This window comes from Mobula birostris, chromosome 29, assembly GCF_030028105.1.
Source record: "Mobula birostris isolate sMobBir1 chromosome 29, sMobBir1.hap1, whole genome shotgun sequence".
Taxonomy (NCBI): Eukaryota; Metazoa; Chordata; class Chondrichthyes; order Myliobatiformes; family Myliobatidae; genus Mobula; species Mobula birostris.
The window spans coordinates 28,534,636-28,561,367 of NC_092398.1; the positions used below are offsets into that span (position 1 = coordinate 28,534,636).

General features: G+C 46.4%; 1 protein-coding gene across 1 annotated transcript; it reads right to left on the reverse strand.

Annotated features, from left to right (window-relative positions):
* Positions 1-10,861: 10,861 nt before the first annotated feature.
* Positions 10,862-23,408, reverse strand: LOC140190107 (RLA class II histocompatibility antigen, DP alpha-1 chain-like). The gene is made up of 6 exons (XM_072246595.1): positions 23,239-23,408; positions 15,810-16,082; positions 14,289-14,570; positions 12,179-12,290; positions 11,592-11,663; positions 10,862-11,341 (listed from the first exon to the last, which is right to left on the reverse strand). Exons 1-5 carry the CDS (start codon positions 23,297-23,299, stop codon positions 11,624-11,626), a joined length of 768 nt encoding a protein of 255 aa, XP_072102696.1. The 5' UTR covers positions 23,300-23,408; the 3' UTR covers positions 10,862-11,341; positions 11,592-11,623.
* Positions 23,409-26,732: the final 3,324 nt, after the last annotated feature.

Consider the following 26,732-nt stretch of genomic DNA (forward strand, 5'->3'; position numbering starts at 1 on the left):
TGTTACCCTTCACACATTATACTTTCATTATATTAATATAATGAAGTAATATTAACAGTAATAATTTTCACTGTTGTTCATACGTGTGATGAACAAGTAGAAAACAAAGGCTTAATTACCAGTAGCATAGAAATTCAAGATCGGAAATGATGGTGACCCCCAAAGCTATCTCATTATATATATTCCAGAATCTGAAGCAATCCAACACCTGAAACACTTCCGGGGGCCCAAGCATTTCGAATAAGGGATGCTCAACCTGTAATAAATAAATAGATAAATAAGCACATAAGTAGACAACCAAACAAATAATACTGAGAACAGGAGTCCTTGAATGAGAGTTCATAGGTTGTGGATCCAGTTCAATGTTGAGTTGAGTGAAGCTATCCACACTGGTTCAGGAGGTTGTCGATTGAAGGGTAATAACTGTTCCTGAACCTGGTGGTGTTAGGTCCTAAGGCTCCCGAACCTCATTCCCAATGGTAGCAGTTTCATCCCCAGAACCAACTGCTGAGCCGTCTTTGCAAGCAATATTCCTCCTGAAATGCAGAGATTAGAACTGTACACAGTGCAACACATGCAAAATGGTGAAGGAACTCGGCAAGTTAGTCAGAATCTATTGTGGAAGCAGGCAGCAGGGGATCATGGGTTTGCGCCTCTGGTGGACTGTGTCCTCTCCAGGGCGGGAAGATTGGAAGATCTGGCTGTGGCCCGTGCAGCAGCTTCCCCCTCTCCACATCACTGATGTAGTCCAAGGGAAGGGCAAGCACTGATACAGCTTGGCACCAGTGTCGTCGCAGAAGTTGCCAGAGTGAAGTTGTAAACACCATCAAACTGCCTTTGGGAACCCCGGCTCCAGATCTTTTCCTCGGGGTTTACTCCTGAAGCCTTTCCCATGGGCGGGTATGGCTGCAAGACAGCAGAGGTTTCAAATCTAGACGGGCTGCTGTCCAAGGCTAACCTGAGTCAGAGCCCATAGGGGAGGATAAAGAGTCGATGTTTCAGACCCAGACACTTCATCAGGACTGGAAAGGAAAGTGGGGGGTTGGGGGGGGGTGTTATTTGCAGAATCCAGAATAAGAAGGTAAGTGGAGGGGGAGGAGTACAAGCTGGAAGGTGATAGGTGAGACTAGGTGAGGGGGGTGAAGTAAGAAGCTGGGGAGGTGATAAAGGGCTGAAGAAGACGGAATCTGATAGGGGAGGATCATGGGATAAAGGGAAGTAGGAGGGGTACCAGGGTAGGTGATGGGTAGGTAAGGAGAAGAGGTAAGGGGGAACCAGATTGAGGAATGGAAAAAGAGAACTGAATTGAATTGACTTTATTTCTTACATACTTCACACACATGAGGAGTAAAAATCTTTACGTTGCATCTCCATCTAAGTGTGCATTGTGCAATCATAGTAATTTATAATAATTTATCATAAATAGATGTAATATAGAGTACACTCAGAGAAGCGTGAGTTCATCAGCTCATGGTCTGGTGGAAGAAGAGCAGAGGATAGGGGGAAGAAATGACTGAAAGTTAGAGAAATCGATGTTCATGCTCCCAGTTTAAAGGAGATGGCAGGACAAGAATTTAGTAAGACACAATGATGGTTGCTTGAAACAAGCTGTCATGGGTGGTGATGGGGGTGAGATTTTCTATGGATGGTGATGAGGTGAGGGGTACCATGGGTGGTGATGGGGGTGAGGGCTGCCATGGGTTGTGATGGGGGTGAGGGGTGCCAAGGTTGGTGATGGAGTGAGGGGTGCCATGGGTGGTGATGGAGAGCACTAATGAGGCATTGAAACGAGGAGCCTGAATTGGAAATGGAAAAACAGGGGGTGGGGGTGGAATTACCAGAAGTTAGAGAAATTGCTGCTCATGCCACCAGGTTGGAAGCTACCCAAATGGAAAATGGGGTATTGCTCCTCTAACCTGAGGGTTTCTCATCGTGGCAGTAGTGGAGGCTGTGGGCGGACATGCCGGAATGGGAATGGGAAGTCGGGATGAAATGGGTGATGGGAAATCCTAGCTCCCAGTGACAATCCATTTCAATTCGACTTTGTAATGTCACTGTTTATTCCCCTCCATAGATGTGGCCTGAGCTGCTGAGATCCACCAGCATTTTTCCATGTGTTGCACTGGATCTCGAGCTTCTGCAGAACCTTGTGTTTGTGCTGTACTCAGTAATCCACGTGTCCTTTAAAACTTTCATCCATACACCCCCAATTTCATAATCCTTCACAATAAGGACCAACATTCCAATAGACGTTGCAATTATTTGCCGTACCTGTAAACTAACTTTTTTAAAAGCTTCACACGCTACACTCAGTATCCATTTTATTAGGTACGTCTGTACACCAGCTCGATAATGCTAATATCTAATCAGCCAATCGTGTGGCAGCAACTCAATGCATAAAAGCATGCTGACATGGTCAAGAGGTTCAGTTATTCAGACCGAACATCAGAATGGGGGAAGAAATGTGATCTGTGACTTTGACTGTGGAATGATTGCTGGTGCCAGATGGGGTGGTTTGAGTATCTCAGAAACTGCTGATCTCCTGGAATTTTCACGCTCAGCATTCTCTGTTTTACTGAGATTGGTGTGGAAATCAAAACAAAATGAAAAAAAAAATCCAGTGAGATTTAGTTCTGTGGGCAAAATGAGAAAGGTCAGAGGAGAGTGGCAAGACTGATTCAAGCTGACAGTAACTCAACTGTTTTGTGCATAAGTGTATCTCTGAATACACAACACATTGAACCTTAAACTGGATGGGCTACAGCAGCAGAAGACCATGGACATACACTCAGTGGCCACTTTACTAGGTACAGGAGGTAACTAATAAAGTGGCCACTGAGTATATTTATCCACCCTCAACAAAACATTGGTTACACCACACTTGGAATATTGTGTTCAGTTCTGGTCGCCTCATTACAGGAAGGATGTGGAAGATTTAGAGAGGGTGCAGAGGAGATTTACCAGGATGCTGCCTTGCCGAGGTAGATTGGGCGAGCTAGACGTTTTGGAGTTAAGGAGGATGAGACGTGACTTGATAGACACAAAATACTCTGCAGATGCTGGGGTCAAAGCAACACTCACAACACGCTGGAGGAACTCAGCAGGTCGAGCAGCATCCATGGAAATGATCAGTCGACGTTTCGGGCCGGAACCCTTTGTCAGGACTGTAGGGGGAAGGGGCAGAGGCCCTATAAAGAAGGTTGGGGGAGGGTGGGCAGGAGAAGGCTGGTAGGTTCCAGGTGAAAAACCAGTAAGGGGAAAGATAAAGGGGTGGGGGAAGGGAGGCAGGGAGGTGATAGGCAGGAAAGGTGAAGAAAGAATAGGGGAAAACACAAAGGGTAGTAGAAGGAGGCGGAACCATGAGGGAGGTGATAGGCAGCTGGGGGAGGGGGCAGAGTGACATAGGGAAAGGGGAAGGGAGGGGGAGGGAATTACCGGAAGTTGGAGAATTCTATGTTCATTCCAAGGGGCTGGAAACTACCTAGACAGTATATGAGGTGTTGCTCCTCCAACCTGAGTTTAGCCTCAACATGGTAGCAGAGGAGGCCATGTATGGACATATCTGAATGAGAGTGGGAAGCAGAGTTGAAGTGGGTGGCTACTGGGAGATCCTGTCTGTTGTGGCGGACGGAGCAGAGGTGCTCAACAAAGTGGTCCCCCAAACTGCGTCGGGTTCCACCGATGTAGAGGAGGCCACACCAGGAGCACCGGATGCAATAGATGACACCAACAGACTCACGAATGAAGTGTTGCCTCACTTGCAAGGACTGTTTGGGGCCCTGAATGGTGGCAAGAGAGGATGTGTAGGGACAGGTGTAGCATTTGTGCTTACAGGGATAAGTACCAGGTGGGAGATCTGTGGGGAGGGACGTGTGAACCAGGGAGTCGCGGAGGGACTGATCCCTGCGGAAGGCGGAGAGGGGTAGAGAAGAAAGATGTGCTTAGTGGTGGGGTCCTGTTGAAGGTGGCGGAAGTTGCAGAGGATAATGTGTTGGATTCGGAGGCTGGTGGGGTGGTAGGTGAGGACAAGGGGAACTCTGTTCTGTTGTGGTGACGGGAGGATGGGGTGAGGGCCGAAGTGCGGGAATGGAGGAGATGCGGGTGAGGGCATCATTGATGACGGTAGAAGGGAAACCACGATTCTTAAAGAAAGAGGACATTTGAGATGTCCTGGACTGAAAAACCTCATCCTCGGAGCAGATGCAGTGGAGACGGAGGAACTGGGAATAGGGAGTGGCATTTTTGCATGTGGTGGGGTGGGAAGAGGTATAGTTGAGATAGTTATGAGAGTCAGTGGGCTTGTAGAAGATGTCAGTGGACAGTCTGTCGAGAGGTGTGCAATGTGATAAGACAGGCTGGAGTTTTCTCCTTAATACAAGGGGGCAAAATTTTAAAAGTGATTGGAAGAAAGTATTCTTTACACAGAGTATGATGTGTGTATGGAACACCCTGCCAGGGGTGGTGATAGAGCCAGATACATTTGGGGCATTTAAGAGACTCTGAGGCAGGCACATGGATGATTGGAAAATTGGAGGGCTCTGTAGGAGGGAAGGGTTAGATTGCTCTTGGAGTTGGTTCAATGGCCGGCACAATCTAGCGGGCTGAAGGGCCTGTACTGTTCTTTGATCGATCCTACGCCACCTGCCAAGTTCCTGTCCACACATTTAACCTGTCAGCGGCACGGCATGTGGCTGAAGGGGAGCAATGGACGAATTCACAACACAGAACGCGGAGTTTTTAATATTTGCTTGTCGGTGTGTTTGTGTGGTGTCTCTCGCACACAGTTGAAAGGCAGTTAGTGCGGAGTTCACGGCCGTACAGTGGATCCACAAATCAGAACTGTTTTTTTTATATAAGGAAGTGGGTTTACACTTCAACCTTGTTCGCTGGAGACGGCGAGGCGGTGGGGACTTTCTGTAGCTCCACGGAAGCTTCGCAGCGGAACATGAGCCAGGGACACGATCAATTACAAACGTGGTGATAACTGATGAGCGTTGAAATAAGATCGCAGGGGAAGCAACTGATTAATGACGTGCCTGTAATTTCGCAAGGGGATGAAATTTCAAGCGGGGAATTACAGGGGAGCGCAGCCAAGGAAAACAGAGAGAGCTTCTTAGAGATGAAAGCCATTTAGTTCATTATAACCTACGCAGGCTCCCTCCGCTCCATCCACACCGTCCCGACAGGCGCTCCCGGGGTCAGACACAGAGCGAAACTCCCTCCACACCGACCCATCACACACTCCCGGGGTCAGAAACAGAGTGAAGCTCCCTCCGCACCATCCCATCACACACTCCCGGGGTCAGACACAGAGTGAAGCTCCCTCCGCACCGTCCCATCACACACTCCCGGGGTCAGACACAGAGTGAAACTCCCTCCACACCGTCCCATCGCACACACTGGGGTCAGACACAGAGTGAAGCTCCCTCCACACTGTTCTATCACACACTCCCAGGGTCAGACACAGAGTGAAGCTCCTTCTACACCGTCCCATCACACACTCCCGGGGCCAGTACAAAGACATCAATCCTATATCCTTCCATAAGGCATAGGAGCAGAAATTGGCCATTCAGCCCATCAAGTCTGTTCTGCCATTCTATCATGGCTGATTAATTATCCTTCTCAGCCCCATTCTCTTGCCTTCTCCCTGTAAACTCTGAAACTCTTACTAATGAAGAGCCTACCAACCTCCACTTTAAATACACCCAATGACTTGACCTCCACAGCCATATGTGCAGTGAATTCCACAGATTCACCTCCTTGAAGAAATTCCTCCTCATCTCTGTTTAAAGGGACATCCTTGTATTCTGAGGCTCTCCCCTCTGGTCCTAGTCTCCCCCATTATACATAGAAACATAGAAACCCTGCAGCACAATACAGGCCCTTCGGCCCACAAAGCTGTGCTGAACCTAAGGTTCATTATAGGAAATATTCTCTCCACATCCACTCTGTCGAGGCCTTTCATTATTCAATAGGTTTCAATTCAATGTTCCCACTGTGTACTTTCACTCATACACCCATCAAATTCCATCATCACAACCCAAATTTCCTTTGGTACTGAGGAATTCAGTAACCAATTCATATAGTATGGTGATTAGTTATCAGGTAATACTATTGAAACAGTTATGGAAGGGTATAAGCAGTCATGACTTTGGGACAAGAGGGTCTTAGTCCATGAGGCTGACTGTTTATTTCCCTATACAGATGATGCTGAACTTGCTGAGTTCCTCCAGCATTTTGCGTGTTGCCCTGGATTTCCAGCATCTGCAGGATCTAAAAATGAGGAATTTTGCAGATGCTGGAAATCCAAAGCAACACGTACAAGTCCTGAAGCAGCATTGATAGAGGGGTTGAATGAACTAGTCCTGGTGAAGGGTCCCGGCCTGAAATGTCGACTGTTTCTTCATTTCCAGAGGTGCTGCCTGACCTGCTGAGTTCCTCCAGCAGTTTGTGTGTGTTACCCTCACAGAATCTTTTGTGTTTACGATCTCAGCTGGTGAAAGTCCCATTCGTATTTCTGACTAACAAACATCAAACGATGTGAAGCATCCGGGCGTAACGGTTACAGCGTCAGTGATCTGAAGATCGGGGTTTATTTCCTGTCACAGTCTATATGGAGTTCTCCCTGTGTGTCTCTTCCCATTTCCTCCCATGTTCCAAAGATGTACAGGTTAGGGTTAGTGAGTTATGGGCATGGTATATCGGTGCTAGAAGCATAGTGACACTTGAGGGCTTCCCACAGCACAATCCTCACTTATTTGATTCCACGCAAAAACGATGTATTTCTCTGTATGTTTCAATATACATTGACCTGTATTTGCACCTCTTTCACCTCAGATAGTTGAGAAAGTTTTGTATGGGTCCCCAAATCCTAAGAACTTTCTACAGGGGCACAATTGAGAGCATCTTGACTGGCTGCATCATTGCCTGGTGTGGGAACTGTACTCCCCTCAGTCGCAGGGTTCTGCAGAGAGTGGTGCGGACAGCCCAGCGCATCTGTAGTTGTGAACTCCCATAATTCAGGACATTTGCAAAGACAGGTGTATAAAAGGGCCCAAAGGATCGCCAGGGCCCCGAGTCACCCAAACTGTTCCAGCTGCTACCAGCTGGGAAATGGTACCGCAGCATAAAAGCCAGGATCAGCAGGCTGCAGGCCAGCTTCTTCCACCGGACCATCAGACTGATGTACTCGCGCTGATCTGAGTATATTTCTATGTTATATTGACCATTCTATTTATTATAAGTTATTGTAAATTACTATGATTACACACAGCACATTTAGACAGAGACGTAATGTAAAGATTTTTACTCATGTATGTGTAGGGCAAGACAAGACAAGACAAGATGCAAGAAATAAAGTCAATTCAATTCAACATTTCAGCATTATGTGTGTGTATGTATGTATGTATGTATGTGTATATATATATATGTGTGTACAGTGGCATGCAAAAGTTTGGGCACCCCTGGTCAAAATTTCTGTTACTGTGAATAGCTAAGTGAGTAAAAGATGAATTGATTTCCAAAAGGCATAAAGTTAAAGATGACATATTTCTTTAATATTTTAAGCAAGAAAACGTTTTTATTTCCATTTTTTACAGTTTCAAAATAACAAAAAAGGAAACGGGCCCAAGCAAAAGTTTGGGCACCCTGCATGTTCAGTACTTAGTAACACCCCCTTTGGCAAGTATCACAGCTTGTAAACGCTTTCTGTACCAGCTAAGAGTCTTTCAATTCTTGTTTGGGGGATTTTCGCCCATTCTTCCTTGCAAAAGGCTTCTAGTTCTGTGAGATTATTGGGCTATCTTGCATGCACTGCTCTTTTGAGGTCTATCCACAGATTCTCGATGATGTTTAGGTCAGGGGACTGTGAGGGCCATGGCAAAACCTTCAGCTTGCGCCTCTTGGTGTAGTCCATTGTGGATTTTGAGGTGTGTTTAGGATCATTATCCCGTTGTAGAAGCCATCCTCTTTTCATCTTCAGCTTTTTTACAGACGGTGTGATGTTTGCTTCCAGAATTTGCTGGTATTTAATTGAATTCATTCTTCCCTCTACCAGTGAAATGCTCCCCGTGCCACTGGCTGCAACACAAGCCCAAAGCATGATCGATCCACCCCCGTGCTTAACAGTTGGAGAGGTGTTCTTTTCATGAAATTCTGCTCCCTTTTTTCTCCAAACATACCTTTGCTCATTGCGGCCAAAAAGTTGTATTTTAACTTCATCAGACAACAGGACTTGCTTCCAAAATGCATCAGGCTTGTTTAAATGTTCCTTTGAACAAATTAGTCAGGGGATTGAGTTCAAATGAGTCGCAACATAATGTTCCAGCTCTAAAAACACTCACTTGGAATATTGTGCTCTCTTCTCTTTGCCTCATTGGAGAAAGGAAGTGGAAGTATTTTTTAGAGAGGGTGCAGAGGAGATTTACCGGGAAACTGCCTGGATTAGAGAGCATGTATTATGATGACAAACTGAGTTCCCTAGGGCTTTTCTCTTTGCAGTGAAGGAGGACAAGAGGTGACTTAATAGAATTGTACAAGATGATGAGGGAGATTGATCGAGTGGACAGTCAGCATCTTTTTCCCAGGACAAAGTGGCTAATACGAAGGGGCATAATTTTAAGGTGATTGGAGGAAAGTATAGGGGAGATGTCAGGGGTAAGAATGGTGGGTGCATGGTTGTGGTAGAGGCAGATACATTAGGGACATTTAAGAGACTCTCAGATAGGCACATTGAGAAAAAATGGAGGGCTATATGGGAGGGGAAGGATAGATTGATCGTAGAGTAGGTTAAAAGGTCAGCACAACATTGTGGGCTGAAGGGCCTGTACTGCGTTGGAATGTCCTACGTTCTATGTTCCCGGAGCACCTGGGAGAAACCTGTTCAGTCAGAGTGAGATGGCGTAAAGTACACACTCAAACACTCCGGAGGGCGGGTTTGAACACCCCGGTGCTACGGGGCAGCGGTTCTAATCAGCGTGCAGCCCTGTGCAGGGGAACAGCTTCACAAGTGACATCAAAGACAGTCGTCCATCTGTGAGGACAAAGGTGTTGACCTTCCTTCCCCCTGAATGACTGGATGCACCCAATGTGTGACTGCTGGAAACGTGAGCTCACGGTACTGGTAATTCTATCAGCACTGGCTGTGAGGTCCCAATGACACACACAAGTGGGTTTCCCTGTCTGGGGCGTTACATAAACCACTCATTATTTATTTTCTATATTATTATTTCTGTATTTTATTTTAACAAATTATTTCTGTATTAAAGTTCAAAGTAAATTTATTATCAGAGAACATACATGTCACCATTTACAATAGAACAAAAAAATATTTATTTACAGTACTGTGCAGAAGTCTTGGCCTTCCTAGATTTTTTAACATACATTTTGTTTTAGATGTTTACCTTTTGTCTTCTGCATTAGTGTATCAGTAGAAAAGGGCAAATTTTAGATCTCTAAACACTCAATTTCCAAAACATTACATGTTACAGAGAAATGTTTCCATTTTCTTAAAGAAAGTAACATGTTAACTATTAGAAAGTTTCAAATAAAAACTTGATTACTTTGTCAGTATCTATCCCAGTGTCAGATTGAACAAAAGTAACAGGTGCTAATGATCAATGATGTAATGAGCTGAATAAACTAAACTGATTATCCGAAATAGAATTGGGTGTGGAAGGAATCAAAAGGTCAACCAAACTAAAGGGTGAGGGTGTGGCAGATCTGTCATTTTAACCTTCAAAGTATCAATTCTTCCACCGCGGCAAGAGTGAAGATAACAACGAGAGGTGGTTCAGTGATGGGGTGAATGAAATTGAGTGAAGTTGTCCCCTCTGGTTCAGGGACCAGATGGTCAAGGGGTAACAATGGGTCCTGAACCTGGAGGCTGCTGCACCTTCTTCCCAATGGCAGCAGTGAGACAAGAGCTTGTCCTGGGGAGTGGGGGTCCCTGATGATGGATGCTGCTTTCCTGCAACAGTACTCTGTGTAGATGTGCTTGGTGAATATATAAATTACATACAGTACTGTGCAAAGATCTTGGGCACATATGTATAACTAGGGTGCACTTTTTACACGGTACTGCAATTTTGCACAGACTGCACAGTACTGCTTTTGTCAACGTGGAGCGGAGAGTGAGTTTGTAAATCTGGTGGGAGCAAAGAATATTGGGAATGGTAAGGGTGGAGCTCCGCGGGAGGTGTGTGGGGCAGCTGGCAGAGAAGGAGTGCCGGGAGTGGGGGTCGGCACGGTATCATTTGATTGGTTTATTGATCATTACAAAATATCTCTCTGGTGCTTCCTGCTCCCGTCCAATTCTACACTGCCATCACAGAGAGAATGCTCACATCATCCACCCATCACACACTGTCAGAATCTTTTCACAGTATATAAAAACTACTGAACTGTCAGGTCAGGAGAACTGTGGGACAGTGCGGAGGGAGCTTCACTCTGTGTCTGACCCTGGGAGTGTGTGATGGGACGGTATGTGAAAAATAATAACAATAATAAATAAATATCAAGAACATGAGATGAAGAGTGCTTGAAAGTGAGCCCATAGGTTTTGGGAACATTTCAGTGATGGGGCAATGGAATTATCCACACTGGCTCAGGAGCCTGATGGTTGAAGGGTAATTACTGTTCCTGATTCTGGTGGTGTGAGTTCTGTGGCTCCTGTATCTCCTTCTTGATGGCAGCAGCAAGAAGAGAGCATGTCCTGGGTTGTTATAATTGTTAAATGTTGCTGTTTTTTCGTTGCATGTCACACCCTGATCAACACACCACAGCATCTTGACCATCTCCTCTCACTGTCTCCTGAAGCCTCAGGTCCCACACTAACAGGTTCAGGAACAGTTATTACCCCTCAGCCATCAGGCTCCTGAACCAGTGTGGATAACTTCACTCACCCCAACTCTGAACTGATTCCACAACGAATAGACTCACTTTCAAGGACTCTACAACTCGTGTTCTCAGAATTATTTGTTTGTTTATTTATTATTTTGAACTTTGACTAAGATTAACAGAGTGAAGCTACCTCCACTCTGTCCCATCACCCACTCCCGGGGTCAGACACAGATTGCAACTCCCTCCACAACATCCCATCACACACTCCTGGGGCCAGACACTGAGTGAAGCTCCCTCCACACCATCCCATCACACACTCCCGGGCTCTGAGTTTATAAATTTTATACATCTTCATTCCAAACTGGTGTTTAGCTGATGATCCGTGCTCACTTTAGATTTTATTTCACTTGGACAATATAAAAACAGTTTCTATTTTGCATTTCCTTTTCACATCATTAATTCTCACACTCCCAGGTGCAGGTGATAGTGTTCAGAAACTTCCCTGCAGAAAACGTGAAAGAAAAAGGAAAAGACAGGTTAGACACAGAGTGACTGATAGATGTGAGCAAGGCAAAGTTTTTCACTGTACTTCGAGACATGTGACAACGATGAACCAATTTTCGTTTGCTGGTTACAGGTCTGTGGGACTGTCAGACAAGACTTAGACTGGAAAGGTGACTTGCTGACTGTGGTAAAATTGGCAACAGTGCAAAGTCTGACCAATCACTTCAGAAAACGTCAGCGGCACTCACCTTCCCCTGTGTTGTTTCTACCTGTCAGGAGGTTACTTACTGCAGAATCTCCCCGAGCAAACTCCTCCCCGCCTGCAAGAGAACACACCGAAGCTGAAACCCCTGATTCACAAACGTTGGGAAACTTCAGGGAAATAGGGGGATGAGAAGATGAATCTGTGGTGAACCAAAACAAGTGTCGGGGGATGTCAGGAGGTTGTTTTTACTGAGGTGTGGATGAGGATGTTTACACAGAGGCAGGAGATTAGGGCTGAGAGGAAAAATGGATTGGCCATGATGAAATGGTGGAGCAGACTCGATGGGCCAAATGGCCTCATTTTCCTCCTTTGTCTTATGGATGCATGGAAGGCGCTGTCAGGGGTGGTGGTAGGTACATTAGGGGAATTTATGGAATTCTCAGACAGGCAAATGGATAATTGAAAAAAATGGAGGGCAATGTGGGAGGGAAGGGTTAAATCGAAGTTGGAGTGGGTTAAAGGGTCAGTACAACATCTTGGGCTGAAAGGCCTGTACTCTGCTGTAATGGTCGATATTCTGTTTGGGGGATGAGAGGGTGGATCCGTCGCAGAGATGAATGAGGTCCTCACCTTTTGTGCATCGCTCTGCCCAGGTACAGTGTTACCAGCGACCCGATAACTCCCACTGTGACTCCGACTGCACAGACAATAATCCCGGATGTGGGCACAGGAGGAGGCAGATCTGTGGGGTAAAGTCAGGACGGAAAATTGAGTCCAAATTCGGCACGTCCCTGAGGACTCTGACCAGCTTTTTTTTTTAGATGTACCCCGGATTGCATCCTATCTCGATCACAACACGTCACAGAACCAATATCCTCTCCATGGACTCTGTCTACACTTCCCGCTGCCTCAATAAAGCAGCCTGTATAATCAAAAACCCCTCCCACCCTGGGCATTCTCTCTTCTCCTCTCCCCCTTTGGGCAGAAGGTACAAAGGCCTGAAAGCACGTCCCACCAGGCCCAAGGACAGATTCTGCCCGCTTGAAGGGAGCCCTTGCGTGTTAAAGCTCTTGATGTCTTTCGAACTTTATTTGTTAACCTGCAGCTCACTTTCTCTGCAACTGTTTAAACTATATTCCTTAAAGAATTTATCTTTTTCCAGATATAGCCTGGTACCAGGCCCTTCTAGTACTGGATGCTGCTACTGAAGATGAGTGACAGCTTACTGGTGGTACATAAAGCAAGAAACACAACTAAATATTTTATTAATAAGACCTTTCCTGTGGAAAATCGTAGTAAACAGTCGCGGCAAACCATGAAGGGGCACGCGGGTGCGATGCAAAGTCGGAGCGAGGTCTAGGTCAGGTGAAGGCTGAAACGTGGGTCCGGGCTCAGAGAATATTGGCGTGACAGGGCCTAGGTCCTGGAGAGGGTAAACGCCCCAGTGTTTGGACAATGTGAACGCCAGGCCAAATGGATTGAAAATACAGGGTGTCGGCACCGGAGGTGAGGGTCGGGCCGGTTCTGCTCACCACCCCGCTATGCTCACTCTGCTCTCTGCTGAGGCCGAGGCTGTGGGCCTACTCCAGGCTTCATGTCCGTGAGCTCCACTGCACCGTCAACTGAGGCTCTATGTCTTTCCTTCTAAATGCTGCTGCTTGCTTTTAACGTTTGCACGAATTATGTCTTTTTTTTCTTTCTTTGGGTGTTAATTAGTGTTTTGTTAATGAGTTCTTTTGGGCTTCTTGTTTTGTGGCTGCCTGTAAGGAGACGAATCTCAAGGTTGTATAATTTATACATATTTTGACAACAAATGCACTTTGAACTTTGAACTTCGAACGAGCCCATGCTGCCCAATCACACCAATGTGATCAATTTAACTATTAACTCAGCACCCATGTGACCAATTAGCCGACTGATCTATACATCTTTGGGATGTGGGAGAAACTGTTGTATCTAATATTTCAAAGACATTTGAGTAAACTTGAATATATATTGGTTGATGCAGCATTCTTTTTGTTTAAATAATTCATTATGAGTTATATGTACAAATACGTGAATTGCATACGTCAGCAGGCGACTGCGTGATACGTGCGCACCTCACTTAAAGTAAACATCAATTTGATCAGCATTTTGGGGAATGCATCGGTATTTACAGGGGGTCCCGGGGAGTGTGTCAGTATTTACAGGGGGTCCCGGGGAGTGTGTCAGTATTTACAGGGGGTCCCGGGGAGTGTGTCAGTATTTACAGGGGGTCCCGGGAAGTGTGTCGGTATTCACAGGGGGTCCCGGGCAGTGTGTCTGTATTTACAGGGGTCCCGGGGAGTGTGTCAGTATTTACAGGGGGTCCCGGGGAGTGTGTCAGTATTTACAGGGGGTCCCGGGGAGTGTGTCGGTATTTACAGGGGGTCCCGGGGAGAGTGTTGGTATTTATGGGGTGTATCGGGAAGTGTGTTGGTATTTATAGGGGGTCCCAAGGAGTGCGTTGGTATTTACGGGGTGTCCTGGGGAGAGTGTCGGTATTTATAGGGGGTCCCGAGGAGTGTGTCAGTATTTACAGGATCTTTGAAGTTGTATCAGGATTGCAAAAGTCTCATGAATGTTGATAAAATCTAGCAGACTGTAAGGATGTCAGGATTGAGAGGCCTTGATGTTTACAGCTTTGCTCCATAACAGAAACCTTGGTTTTGGATACGTGACCCATGGTATTCTCTCCCTGCCCCTTTCCCAGCCAACATACCTAGTGAGACGGTCAGCCCTTCCTCAAGGCTGACATGTGCTGCCCGACAGCTGAATGTGTCCCCGTCCTTTGGTTCGATCCCAATGTATTTGTAGACGTTGAAGGTCCAGTCTGGCTCCACCACCAGCTGCGATGATCGGACAGGCCCGGTGAACGGCTGCCCGTTGATCAGGAAGCTGAGCTCAATCTCGAAAGGGTAGAAGTTCTCAGCGTAACAGTACAGGGTGTTCGACTTCTCTGGAGCATAGTCGTCTTCCGTGTAGATGTGGACAGTGGGTTTCTCTGGAACACAGAGCAAAGGTCACCATGAACAGGTCAAATGTAAAGGTAAATGTGGAAAGGCCAGCGTGAATGGGGCAAAAGTAACTGTGAATGACCACAGGTTTGTCCTGAACACAACTAAATCTGTCCCTGAAGTTCTGGGCAAATCAGGCGTAAGAGGGCCTCAAAGCTTCAGAGAAGGGATATGTAAAGGTTTAGCGAAAAGGCAAAGATCAGGGATATGGAAAGGTTTAGTGAAAGGTCAAAGATCAGGGATATGTAAAGGTTTAGCAAAAGGGCAAATATCAGGGATATGGAAAGTTTTAGCGAAAGATCAGGGATATGGAAGAGTTTAGCAAAAGGGCAAAGATCAGGGATATGTAAAGGTTTAGTGAAAGGGCAAAGATCAGGGATATGTAAAGGTTTAGTGAAAGGGCAAAGATCAGGGATATGGAAAGGATTAGTGAAGGGGCAAAGATCAGGCAGATATACGAAAAGGACAGAATTGCAGCTGGCAGAGCCACTGCCTCATCCAGCTGACAGAGCCAGACGATGTGGTGGAGGAGGGTGCTATTGGACTGAAAGACAATTAGACAGGTACACAGATAGGCAAGATACATTGGCCAAATGCAGCTGAGGGCGTCTAGTTCAGTTCAGAATGGATCACGAGAAGGTTCGAAATGTTTATAAAATTGAACTATTCACAAATGTTCACAAGTAAGTGTTGAGTTGTATGAGATGCCGTTGAGGCCTAATTTGGAGCATTGTGTGCATTTCTGGTCACCTGTCTACAGGAATGATATCAATAAGATTGAAAGAGTGCAGAATAAACTTATGAGGACTTGGGGACTTGAGGACCGGAGTTATTGGGAAAGGTTGAATAGGTTAGGACTTTACTCCCCGGAGTGTAGGAGAATGAGGAGAAGATTTGATTGAGATAAACAAAATTATGAGGGGTGTAGAGAAACTAAACACAAGCAGGCTTTTTCCGCTGAGGTCGGGCGAGACTGGAGCTGGAGTTTGTGAGTTGAGAGTTAAGGGTGAAGTGAAAGGGAACCTCAGAGGTGTTGAGAATGTGGAAGGAGCTGCCATCAGAAGCGATATTTGTAACTTTGATTTCAATATTTAAGAGATGCACCTGGATGGGAGGGGCACGGAGGGTGATGGCCCGGGCGCACGCCAATTGGTTGATGGTTCGGCATGGGCTAGATGGGCCGAAGGTCCCGTTTCTGTGCGCTATAACTCTGCGCGGCGACTCACTTTTCAGGACGCTCGAACCGTTGGTGAACTTCATCATCTCCTTGGTGATGCCCTGCTGCCAGGTCTGGATCCCGCTCGACCTCTCCTTGAAGTGGTTCACCTCATCTTGGCCGAGCTCCTTTACCCCGTCTGTCTGAACTCCCTTGATGAAGAACATATGGCGCTGGTAATCGTAGAAGAGAAAGGGAGAGGTGTTCGCATCGAAGATGTGGCCGTTGGTTTCGGAACTCGGGCTGTAGCTGTAATACAGCCTTTCTGAGACGCTTTTAAACACTTGGAATAAAGTGAGAAAGAAGTTAGGTACCGTATATGCCCACCCTTTCCTCGATCACGTCCAAAATAAATAAATTATCAAAGTACATCTACAATCACTGGCCACGTTATGAGGTACACCTGCTCGTAGTACTCAGCCAATCACATGTCAGCAGCTCAATGCGTAAAAGCATGCAGGCATAGTCAAGAGGTTCAGTTGTTGTTCAGACCAAACATCAGAATGGGGGAAGAAATGTGATCTAAGTGACTATGGAAAGATTGTTGGTGCCAGACGGGGTGGTTGGAGCATCTGAGAAGCTGCTGATCTCCTGGGATTTTCACCTGCAACTGTCTCTGGAGCAGTGGTTCCCAACCCGGGTCCATGGGCCTTTGATTAATGGTTGGGGTCCAATCCACAAAACAGGTTGGGAACCCCTGTTCTAGAGTTTACAGAGAATGGTGTGAAAAACAAAAAGCTGAAAAAAAAAATCCAGCGAGCAGCAGTTCTGTGGGCAAAAACGGCTTGTTAATGAGAGAGGTGAGAGGAGAATGGCCAGACTGCTTCAAGCTGACAGGAAGGCAACGGTAACTCAAATAATCACACGTTACAGCTGTGGTGTGCCGAGGAGCATTTCTGAGCACGCAGCACGTTAGAGCTGGTAGTGGCTAGGCTACAGCAGCACATAAACTTAGTGACTGTCGTGGAAATATTAACTGGGAGCACCTGAGTGACCTTGAGTTTCGTTTTAAGAGTTTATTAACGTGATAGCATGGAGGGCCTGCAGCAGTCTCCACCGCCAACAGAGCTCTATCTTTTAGGTTAAACATAGCTCACCATATACTACCCTGAGATTCATTTTCTTACAGGCCTTCAGAGTTTTGTTGAGGCCCTCCGTTGGTCGGGGACAACTCTTATTGCATCCTAGCGGTCTACATGGTATGCAAGCCAGGGCAGTCCGATATGGAGCGCAAGCTGTTGCCCCTGTCGCAAGCTTCCCCTCTCCACGCAGCCGTGAATCCAAAGGAACGGCGGAGACCGATACAGTTTGGCACCAGCCAGTGTTACTCGTGTTGCCAATCAGCATTTAACTCAACGTGGGGACTCCAGCTCCGGATAACTCCTCGGAGTTTATTCCCGAAGCCTAGCCCATGACTGGGTATAGCCTCAAGGCAGCAGAGGTTTGAGGGCTTTCCTTCTACAAGATGAGCTGCCAACCACATCTGCCCGAAGCGACTGGTTTTAAGGTGCCAGTCACCCGCCTTTGCCCTTTCTCCAATGGGTTTAGTAGCTAAGCCACACGTGAAAGCCAAGAGCTGGACTTGGTTGTCAGAGGCTATTGGAGGCGCACGACATTGGGAGCATTTAATAGATAGTAGGAGCTTATTCCCACTACCTCTCCGGGCTATGGGAACTTTAAGGAGCCTAATGAAAAGCTACAAAGACTTACCAGCAACCAATGTGCAAAAAAGAAAAGTGTGCAAATGCAACAAAAAAAGATAAATTAGTAAATAAATAATACTGAGAACGCGTAGAGTCCTTGAAAGTGAGTCTGTAGGTTGTGGAATCGGTTCAGTGCGGAGGTGAGTGAAGTTCTCCACACAGTGAAGAAGCTAGCATGCAGACTCACTCCCAAATAAACAAAATTCCATTCTTCATACTGTACAGCCCCTGCGGGAGGGACACTGACCAAGAACATTTGCTCCTCTTTCAGCGAGTTCGGACTGTTGTTAGTCATTCAGGGACCAACAGACATACATTTGGACCAGAATCTGGCCATTCAGCCCATTGAGTCTGCTTTGCCATTCCATTGTGGCTGACTTATTATATGTCTCAATCCCATTCTCCGGCCTTCTCCTCGTAACCTTTGACACCCTTGCTAATCAGGCCCCTGGTTTAAATATACTCAATGACTTGGTGTCCACAGCCCCATCTGCGGCAATGGATTCCACAGATTCATCACCCTCTGGATAAAGAAATTCCTTTCAATATCCAATAGGTTTCAGTGAGATCTCTCGAACCCGCCCCCCTGCCCCGCGGCTCCTAATTCTTCTAAACTCCAGCGAGAACAGGCCTAGAGCCATCAAATGTGCCTCGCACACTAATCCGTTCATTCCCAGGATAATTCCTGTGAAGTTCCCCTGGATCCTCTCCAATGCCGGCACATCACTTCTTCGAGAAAAGGCCCAAGACAGTTCCATTTTCCCAGGCCAGACTTGCCTAATGCAAGGGAGCATAACGTTAAAGTGACTGGAGATGTTAGGGTCAAAAACAGATGGTGTGTCCTAGCTATCGTTATACGCAAGCCAGGGCAGTACGATATGGGGAGCAAGCTGTTACCCATGTAACAGGCTTCCCCTCTCTACGCAGCTGATGAATCCAAAGGAACGGCAGACGCCGATACCGTCAGGCATCAGCAGCACCGCAGGCGTTGCCAGTCAGTGCTGAAATCAACGTCGGACTGTCTTACGGACTCCAGCTCTGGATTTTCCCCTTGGGGTTTACTCCCCATGAGTGGGTATAGCCCCAAGGCATCAGAGGTTTGAGATCAGAGTTTTCCTTCTCCTATACCAGCTTCCAATGTCGGCCGATGAACCCCATCTGCCTGATGCAGAGGTAGTTTTTTAAACACAGACTATGTGGGTATGTGGAACACCCTGCCAGGGGCAATGGGAGAGGAAAATTCCTTAAAGACATTTAAGGAACTCAGATGGATGATAGAAAAATGGAGGGTTACATTGGAGAGAAGAGTTAGATTGATCTTAGAGTAGGTTAAAACCTTGCCACAACATTGAAGGTCGAAGGACCTGTTCTGTTCTAAGTTCCATTTTCTATGTAAAGATGCTCACGATACTCCAGTTGTGGTCTGACCAATGCAGATTCAGGTATTGGTCAGATGACACTTGGAGTATCCAGGGAGCCTGAGTTCGATCCGGACCTGGGGTGCTACCTATGTGGAGTTTGCAAGCTCCCCCTGTGAACACGTGGGCTTCTGCAGGATTCTCCAGAGTCATCTCCATGTCCCCAAGCTGTGTTCGGAGATTAACGAGCCAATGTAGGGTCAAGGATCAATATTATTCACCATAGGAATCCGTTAGTCTCGTGAGACCATGGATTTGCGCCTTGGAAGGTCTCCAGGGTGCAGGCCTGGGCAAGGTTGTATGGAAGACTGGCAGTTGCCCATGCTGCAAGTCTCCCCTCTCCACACCACCGATGTTGTCCAAGGGAAGGACAAGGGCTGATACAGCTTGGCACCAGTGTCGTCGCAGAGCAATGTGTGGTTAAGTGCCTTGCTCAGGGACACAACATAAATACATAAATATCAGCATGCATTTACAGTGTAAACAGCATTATAAAATTGGTTTGAAGTGTTTACCGGGCGATGATGAAGTAATAGATAGAGGGGGTGGGGGAGGTAACTAGAATGGTCGATCAGATTAACTGCCTGGGGGAAGAAACTTTTAAGATGGTGTGAACGCTTTGTTTTAATAACCCTAGAGCGCTTTCCACAAGAATAAATTAGTGTTTTATTTCTATTCTGACATGTTCCAGCACCTGTCCAATGAACTTCGCTAATTCCCATGATATTAATCTTTAAACAGGAGGAAATCTGCAGATGCTGGAATTTTGAGCAACACACATAAAAGTTGCCGGTGAACGCAGCAGGCCAGGCAGCATCTATTGGAAGAGGTACAGTCGATGTTTCGGGCCGAGACCCTTCGTCAGGACCCTTCGTTAGTCCTGACTTCGTTAGTCTATCAATTGCAAAAAGACAGAATGTATGGTGATATCCAAAAAGAAGGAGAACTCTGTCTGCAGACTGAGAATAAACGGGGAGGACATAAAACAAGTAAAGAACTTTTGCTACTTAGGAAGCTGGGTGACATCAGATGGCAGGTGCGACATGGACATCAAAAGAAGAATAGGGATGGCAAAAGACACCTTTACGAGAATGAAGAGTATACTGACCAACACTAAACTAGGCATGACAACCGGCTTCAGAGCACTGAAATGTTACGTTTATCCAGTTACGTTATGTGACTCAGAATGTTGGACAATATCTAGTAACATGAAGAAATGAATTGTAGCAGAAGAGATGTGGTTTTTGAGGAGGATGCAAAGAATATCATGGACAAAATGGATATCTAACGAGATGTCATGAACAGAGCAAACACAAAAAGAGGAATAATGTATGTGATCATGAAAAGGCAAGGTGCCTTCATTGTACATGTGATTAGGAAAGAGGAGTTAGAATGCATGGTAATTATGGGAAAGATTGAAGAGAAGAAAGCAAGAGGAAGGCAAAGACAAATGATGATGGAGACAGCAGCCAGAGAGCTGGAAATGAATACCAATGAATTGATCCACTTGACCCGAAACAGGAGCGTGTGGGGCCATGGCAGTCAAAGCTCAAACTGGGCATGGCACCTGATGATGATGATGAGAGCGCTTTCCAGAGGGGAGGGTCCGCGAGGATTTTTCCTGCACACTTCTTTGTCCTGGACACACACAAGTCCTGCAGTGATGGTAAACTGCAGCCAATGCAGGGCACTGCCCTCACAGTTCGCTGTAGTTGTTCTTTACTGTGCGAGGATACAGTGAGATGATTGCTGGTTTCTTAGGAGGTTAAGAAAACTCTGCTTGTCACTGACCATCCTAACTTCTGTCGAGAGTGTCCTGGCTGGTTACATCACGGCTTCCATGCGCAAGAATAGAAGGAGCTGCAGAGATTAGTGGACTCAAGCCAATGCATCACAGGCCCACCCCTTCTCACCATCAGTAGTGTTTGCCTCAGGAAAGCAACATCAAAGATTGCTGACCACTCAGGGCCACACCATCACTGCGCAGCTCCCATCGGTACTGGAGCCTGAAGTCCCACCCCACCAGGTTCAGAAACAACGACTTCCCTTCAACCATTCGGTTCTGCAACTGACTGGCACAACTCTGATCACCACCTCGGTACAGTAACTGACCTTGATTACCGCTGGATCATGGTGTAGAAATATCTCTATTTTTCCCTTTCAGGGTTCTTTTGAAGACGCTGACCCGAAGTTACACGCTGACTTCGGTTCTTTGCGGGAATGGAACCCGCTCCCGGGGTCTCACGACTGGCCGCTATTCGATATGCCAAGGACGCGGCCTAGAAGACTCGCGAGCCTTCAGGGTTCCGGGATTTCATGGCTCTGCAGGCGGGCGGACTCGAGGTCAGTGCCTCAGCGGGAAATTGGTGTGTCATAGGAGCACACAGAAGATCGAAAGCAGAGAGCTGGCTGCTGGCTGTGTGCCCAGAGACCCGAGCTCTTTGGGCACAGAGCTCGGAAAAAGCGACGCAACAGACTTTTAACACCATAAATCAGCGAGTGGCTTTGTTATGTCTCCCCTCTCGCTGTGAAACGGGGACATCTCTTTTTCCCTTATTAGGGAGAGAGAGAGAGCCTGTGGTATGTTGAATACCGGGTGAAGGAGTAGTCTTTGGGCTACTACAAGTCTGTCTCTTTATTGATGCTTTGCTGCTGCTTGTGCGTAGGAGGGGGAGCTGGGGGGGGCGGCTTTGGGGTTCCTCTGTTATCGTGGATGTTTGTGAAGAAAAAGGATTTCAGGATGTATATTGTATACATTTCTCTGCCATTAAATGTATATTTGAGAATTGCTACCTTTCTTGTATTTCCCTTGTAGTTTAACATTCTTGAGCTTGCCTTTTACATAATCACCTGATCAGTGATTTTTCCAGCAATTACGGTATAGTGTTTCTCTATTTTTCTGGAAGCTTCCTATTTTGTCATGCCACTTGAATCCAGCTATTTATAGGTTGTTATCTCCAGACTGAGTATGTCCTTTGTTCTATGGAATGCTGAAAGGCCTCGACAGAGTGGGTGTGGAGAGGGTGTTTCCAATGGTGGGGAGAGTCTAAGACCAGAGCACACAGTTTCAGATTGGAGGGGCGTCCTTTTTGAACGGAGATGTGGAGCAATTTCTTTAGCCAGAGAGTGGTGAGTCTGTGGAATTTTTTGCCACAGATGGCTGTGGAGACAAAGTCATCGGGTGTGTTTAAGGCAGAGGTTGATAGGTTCTTGATTAGTCAGGGCATGAAGACAGGAGACTGGGGCTGAGAGGGAAATGGATCGGCCATGGGGAAATGGCGGAGCAGACTCGATGGGCCAAATGGCCTAATTCTGCTCCAATATCTTATGGTCTTTATTAAGTACACCCGCTTGATAATATAAATATCTAATCAGCCAATCACGTGGCAGCAGCTCACTGCATTAAAAAGTATTTTTCGTAAAAGAGTTTCAACACACTGACTGCTTTTCAAGATACTTTTTCGAACGAGCTAGTGTAAGTTTCCTTCTGTCCCGTTACACTGAAGGACTTTGAGTCAAGGCAAACTATTTATTTGACTTTACCAGGGGTGACAAAAGGGTGTTGCAGGGTTGCCAGGGCTCCCTAGTTGTAAAGGAGAAAAGCTCAGATTGGATTATTTTCAGATGAAAAGCAAGGGTGTAATGTTCAAGCTTTAGAAGGCATTGGTCAGACCACACTTGGAGCATTGTGAACAGTTTTAGGTCCCTTATGTGTTGGCATTAGAGAAGGTCGAGAGGAGAATGGTCCTGGGAATGAAAGGGTTAATAGATGAGGAGCATTTGATAGCTCAGGCATGTACTTGCTGGTGGTTAGGAGAATGATGGGGGATTCTCAGTAAACCTATTGAATATTGAAAGGCTGAGATAATGGATATAAAGAAGGTGTTTCCAATGGTGCGGGAGTCTAGAACCAGAGAGCATATAAGAAAAGGGACACTTTAGAACAGAGATGGATAGAATTTCTTTAGGCAGAGGACGATGAATCTGCAGAATTCATTGCCACAGATGACCGTGGAGGCTGAGTCACTGGGTAGATTTAAAGTGGAGGTTGTTGTTTAGTAATGGCATTAAAGGTTAGGAGGAGGAGGCAGGAGAATGGGGTTGAGAGAGTAATAAAAAGACCAATCGAATGGCAGAGAAAATCCGATGGGCTGAATGGCCAATTAGTGTTAAATCAGCCATCTTTGTATGGAGACTCAATGGGCCCAATTCTGCTCCTCTGTCTTACAGTCTTATTGCCACCACTAAGCCAACTATGTAAAGCAAGTCCCTTCAACATCAATAAGTTCCAAGTTACCCCCACTGACAAAGCACTCACCAATTTCCTCTCCCGTTGCCATGGGCAATAGCAGGGCCATTAAGAAGCCGAATAGGTCCATGTCTGCGGATGGCTCCTCTCTCCAGGAGCAATAAAAAGATGTGAACTGGGACTGTCCTGTTTATGAACGGGGCTTAGATTTTTGCTGGCTACATAATTCAACTCCGCTGCTAGCGTGTCGATTTCATGAGTAACATTAACTTGACAGCTACAGTAACAATCCTCAACTGGCAGCGGTTAAGTTCTCAAACCGGTTCTTCAGGAAGTAGCACGTTTAAACATGCTTTCAGGAAATTTTAGAGAACACAGATCAGAGCAGTTATTGAAAGTGGGGATTTTGGCAAGTTAAAGTGTTTTGTGAAGTCTGCCCGCAGTTGTGTTTGGATTTACTTCACAGGATGGCTGATCTTGTCACGGAATTAAATCATGCCACATTCCAATTGACTTATCACGTGTGCATTGAAACATTACTCAATGGCTACTTTATTAGATACCTGCTAAAGTGTTTGTTTGTGGTCTTCTGCTGATGTTGCCCACCCTCTTCAAGGTTTGACATGTTGTGCGTTTAGAGATGCTCTTCAGCACACCACTGTTGTAACGCGTGGTTATTTGAGTTGCTGTCGCCTTCCTGTCAGCTTGAACCAGTCTGGCCATTCTCCTCTGACCTCTCTCATTAACGAGGCGCTTTCGCCCACCGAGCTGCCGCTCTATGGATTTCGTTTTGTTTATCACACCGTTCTCTGTTAACTCTAGAGACAGTTGTGCATGAAAATCCCAGGAGATCAGCAGTCTTTGAGATACCCAAATCGTAACCATCTGGCACCAACGGTCATTCCACAGTCAAGTAGTAATTTAGATTACATGTATTTCGAGATCGGCCCTTCCTGCCCTTTCGAGCCGCACCACCCAGCAACCCCCGATTTAACTCTGGCCTAATCGCAGGATAATTTACAATGGCCAATTAACCTACTGACCAGTAGGTCTTCTGACTGTGGGAGGTAACCAGAGCATTGGGAGGAAGCCCACATGGTCACGGCGAGAATGTACCTTACCAGCAGCGGCGGAAATTGAACCTGGGTCGCTGGTACCGTAAAGTGTTGTGGAGGCAGACTTCTTCCTCTGAGTTTGGGCGAGACTAGAATTAGATATCGTGAGCTGCAGGTTGAAACGTTTAAGTGGAACGAGGGGCGGATCCTCTTCACTCAGAGGGTGGTGAAAGTGTGGAACGATCTGCCAGCAGGAGTGGTGGGCGTGGGTTTGGTTGCAACACTTGGGAAATTTGGGTGGGTACATGGACGGCAGGAGTAATGGAGGGCCAAGGTCCAGGTGCAGGTTGATTGGGCTAGGCAGAATAACAGCTCGGCTTGGACTAGATGGGCCAAAGGGCCTATTTCTGTACTGGATGACCACCCGTCATCCAGAACATCCTCAAGAGGTGGTGCCTCAAGAAGTTGGCATCTGTTGCCACTCTCTGGGACGTGCCCTTTTCTTGTTCATACCATTGGGGAGGAGATACAGGAGCTGACAACACACACTCAATGATTCACAAACTTCTTCCCCTCTGTCACTGGAGTTCTGAATGGACATTGAACCCGTGAGCAGCACCTCATTATTCCCTTGTCTGGTTTTTGCACCAGGGACGGTGGTAGAGTCAGATACATGAGGAACCTTTAACACAAAGACACATGGATAAAAGAAACATGGAGGGGCGCGTGGGAGGAAAGGGTTAGATTGATCTTGGAGGGTTTGTGAGGTCAACCCAACAATGTTCACAGTACATTTATTATCAAAGTATCTATACTTTATACAACCTTGAGATTCGTCTCCTTATATGCAACCACAAAACAAAGAGACCCAAAAAAACAAATTTAGAGCAAAAGACCGACAAACACCCAATGTGGTGAGAGAATAAAAATAACAAATTATGCAAACAACAAAAGTAAGTAAATAGCATTTAGGATGAAAGCGAGTTCTCAGAGACGACGCCCAGCCATTTAGCCCATCGAGTCTACTTTGTCAGTCAATCCTAGCTAATTTAGCACGCCTCTCAACCCCGTTCCCCTGCCTTCTTTAATGCCCTTATCGATTGAGAACTTATCCAACTCGGCACGGTAGTGTAGCGGTTAGCGTGACACTTTACAGAACCAGCGACCTGGGTTCAATTCGCACTACTGTCTGTAAGGAGTTTGTACGTTCTCCCCGTGACTGCGTGGGTTTCCTCTGGGTGCTCTGGTTACCTCCCACCATCCAAAGATGCACCGGTTGGTAGCTTGGTTGGTCATTGGGCTAGGATTAAGTCATGGGGCTACAGGATGGAGTGGCTTGAGGGCCAGAAAAGCCTGTTCCACTCTGAATTTCAACCTCCGATTAAAAATTACATATCAGCCTCCGCTTTAAATGACTGTATGTGGCAACAAATTCCACAGATTTACCACCCTCCAGCTAAACCAAATCCTCCTCAACTCTGTTCTAAAGGGGTGTCCTTCTATTCTGTGAACCTAGACTTCCCTCCCCCACCCCGACATTGGAAACATGCTCTCCACGTCCACTCTGTCTAGGCCTTTTAATATTTGGTAGGTTTCAATGAGACCCCCCTCATTCTTCTAAACTCCAGCAAGTGCAGGCCCAAAGCCATCGAGCGCTCCTCGTGGTTAACCCTTGCAATCCCAGGATCATTCTCGTGAACGTCCTCTGGACCCTCTCCAAGGCCAGCACATCCTTCCTTAAATAAGGGACCCAAAACTGCAAGTTCGGTCTGACCAGTGCCTGGTAAAGCGTCAGCATTACATTCTTCCTTTAATATTCTAGTCCTCTCGAAATGAATGAATGAACTATTATTATTGAGATACAGTGTGGAATATACTGCTCATGAACCCCCATATTTCATCCTACCCTAATCACAGGACAATCTACAAAGACCAATTAACCTACCAACTGGAAAGCCTTTGCAACGTGGCAAGGAATTGGAGCATCCAGAGGAAAATCACACGGTCTCGGGTAGAATGCACGAACGCCTTACTGGCAACAACGGGAATCGAACCTGGGTCACCTATACTGTAAAGTGTTTTGCTAACCACTACGCTACCAGGCTGTGTATGTAACACACATTTTCCTTCCTCACCCTGCAAGTTAACGTTTAGGGAACATCTAATTTCTGAATTTGCTCTCACCGTTTAGAAAATAGTCTACGAAGCGTGATTGATAAGTTCGTGGCTAGAAGGAGAAAATTTTAGAAAACTTAGCACATTCATTTTTCCTACACTTACACACTTAGTCCAGCGGCCGTGGAGCATACGGATCCCTTCTTTGTAGAAGTCGGCGTCTTGGACCTCCAGAAAGTGGTCCACAGCAGGGATCATTGATAAGTTCATGGCCTAAGGTAGAAGGAGATGAGTTATTAACTTCAAACTTTCTGCATAATCACTCAAAGAGTTGAGCTGCACATGCATGTAACGAGAGCTGTATAACTCATCTCCTTCTACCCCAGGCCGCAA

Coding starts and splice junctions, on each gene's coding strand:
- LOC140190107 (XM_072246595.1), bottom strand. CDS start 23,299: ATGGACCTATTCGGCTTCTTAATGGCCCTGCTATTGCCCATGGCAACG. Junction 16,083..23,238: donor GGCAACGGGAGAGGAAATTG/GTGAGTGCTTTG, acceptor CTTTATTCCAAG/TGTTTAAAAGCGTCTCAGAA. Junction 12,291..14,288: donor AGGGCTGACCGTCTCACTAG/GTATGTTGGCTG, acceptor TTTACCCCACAG/ATCTGCCTCCTCCTGTGCCC.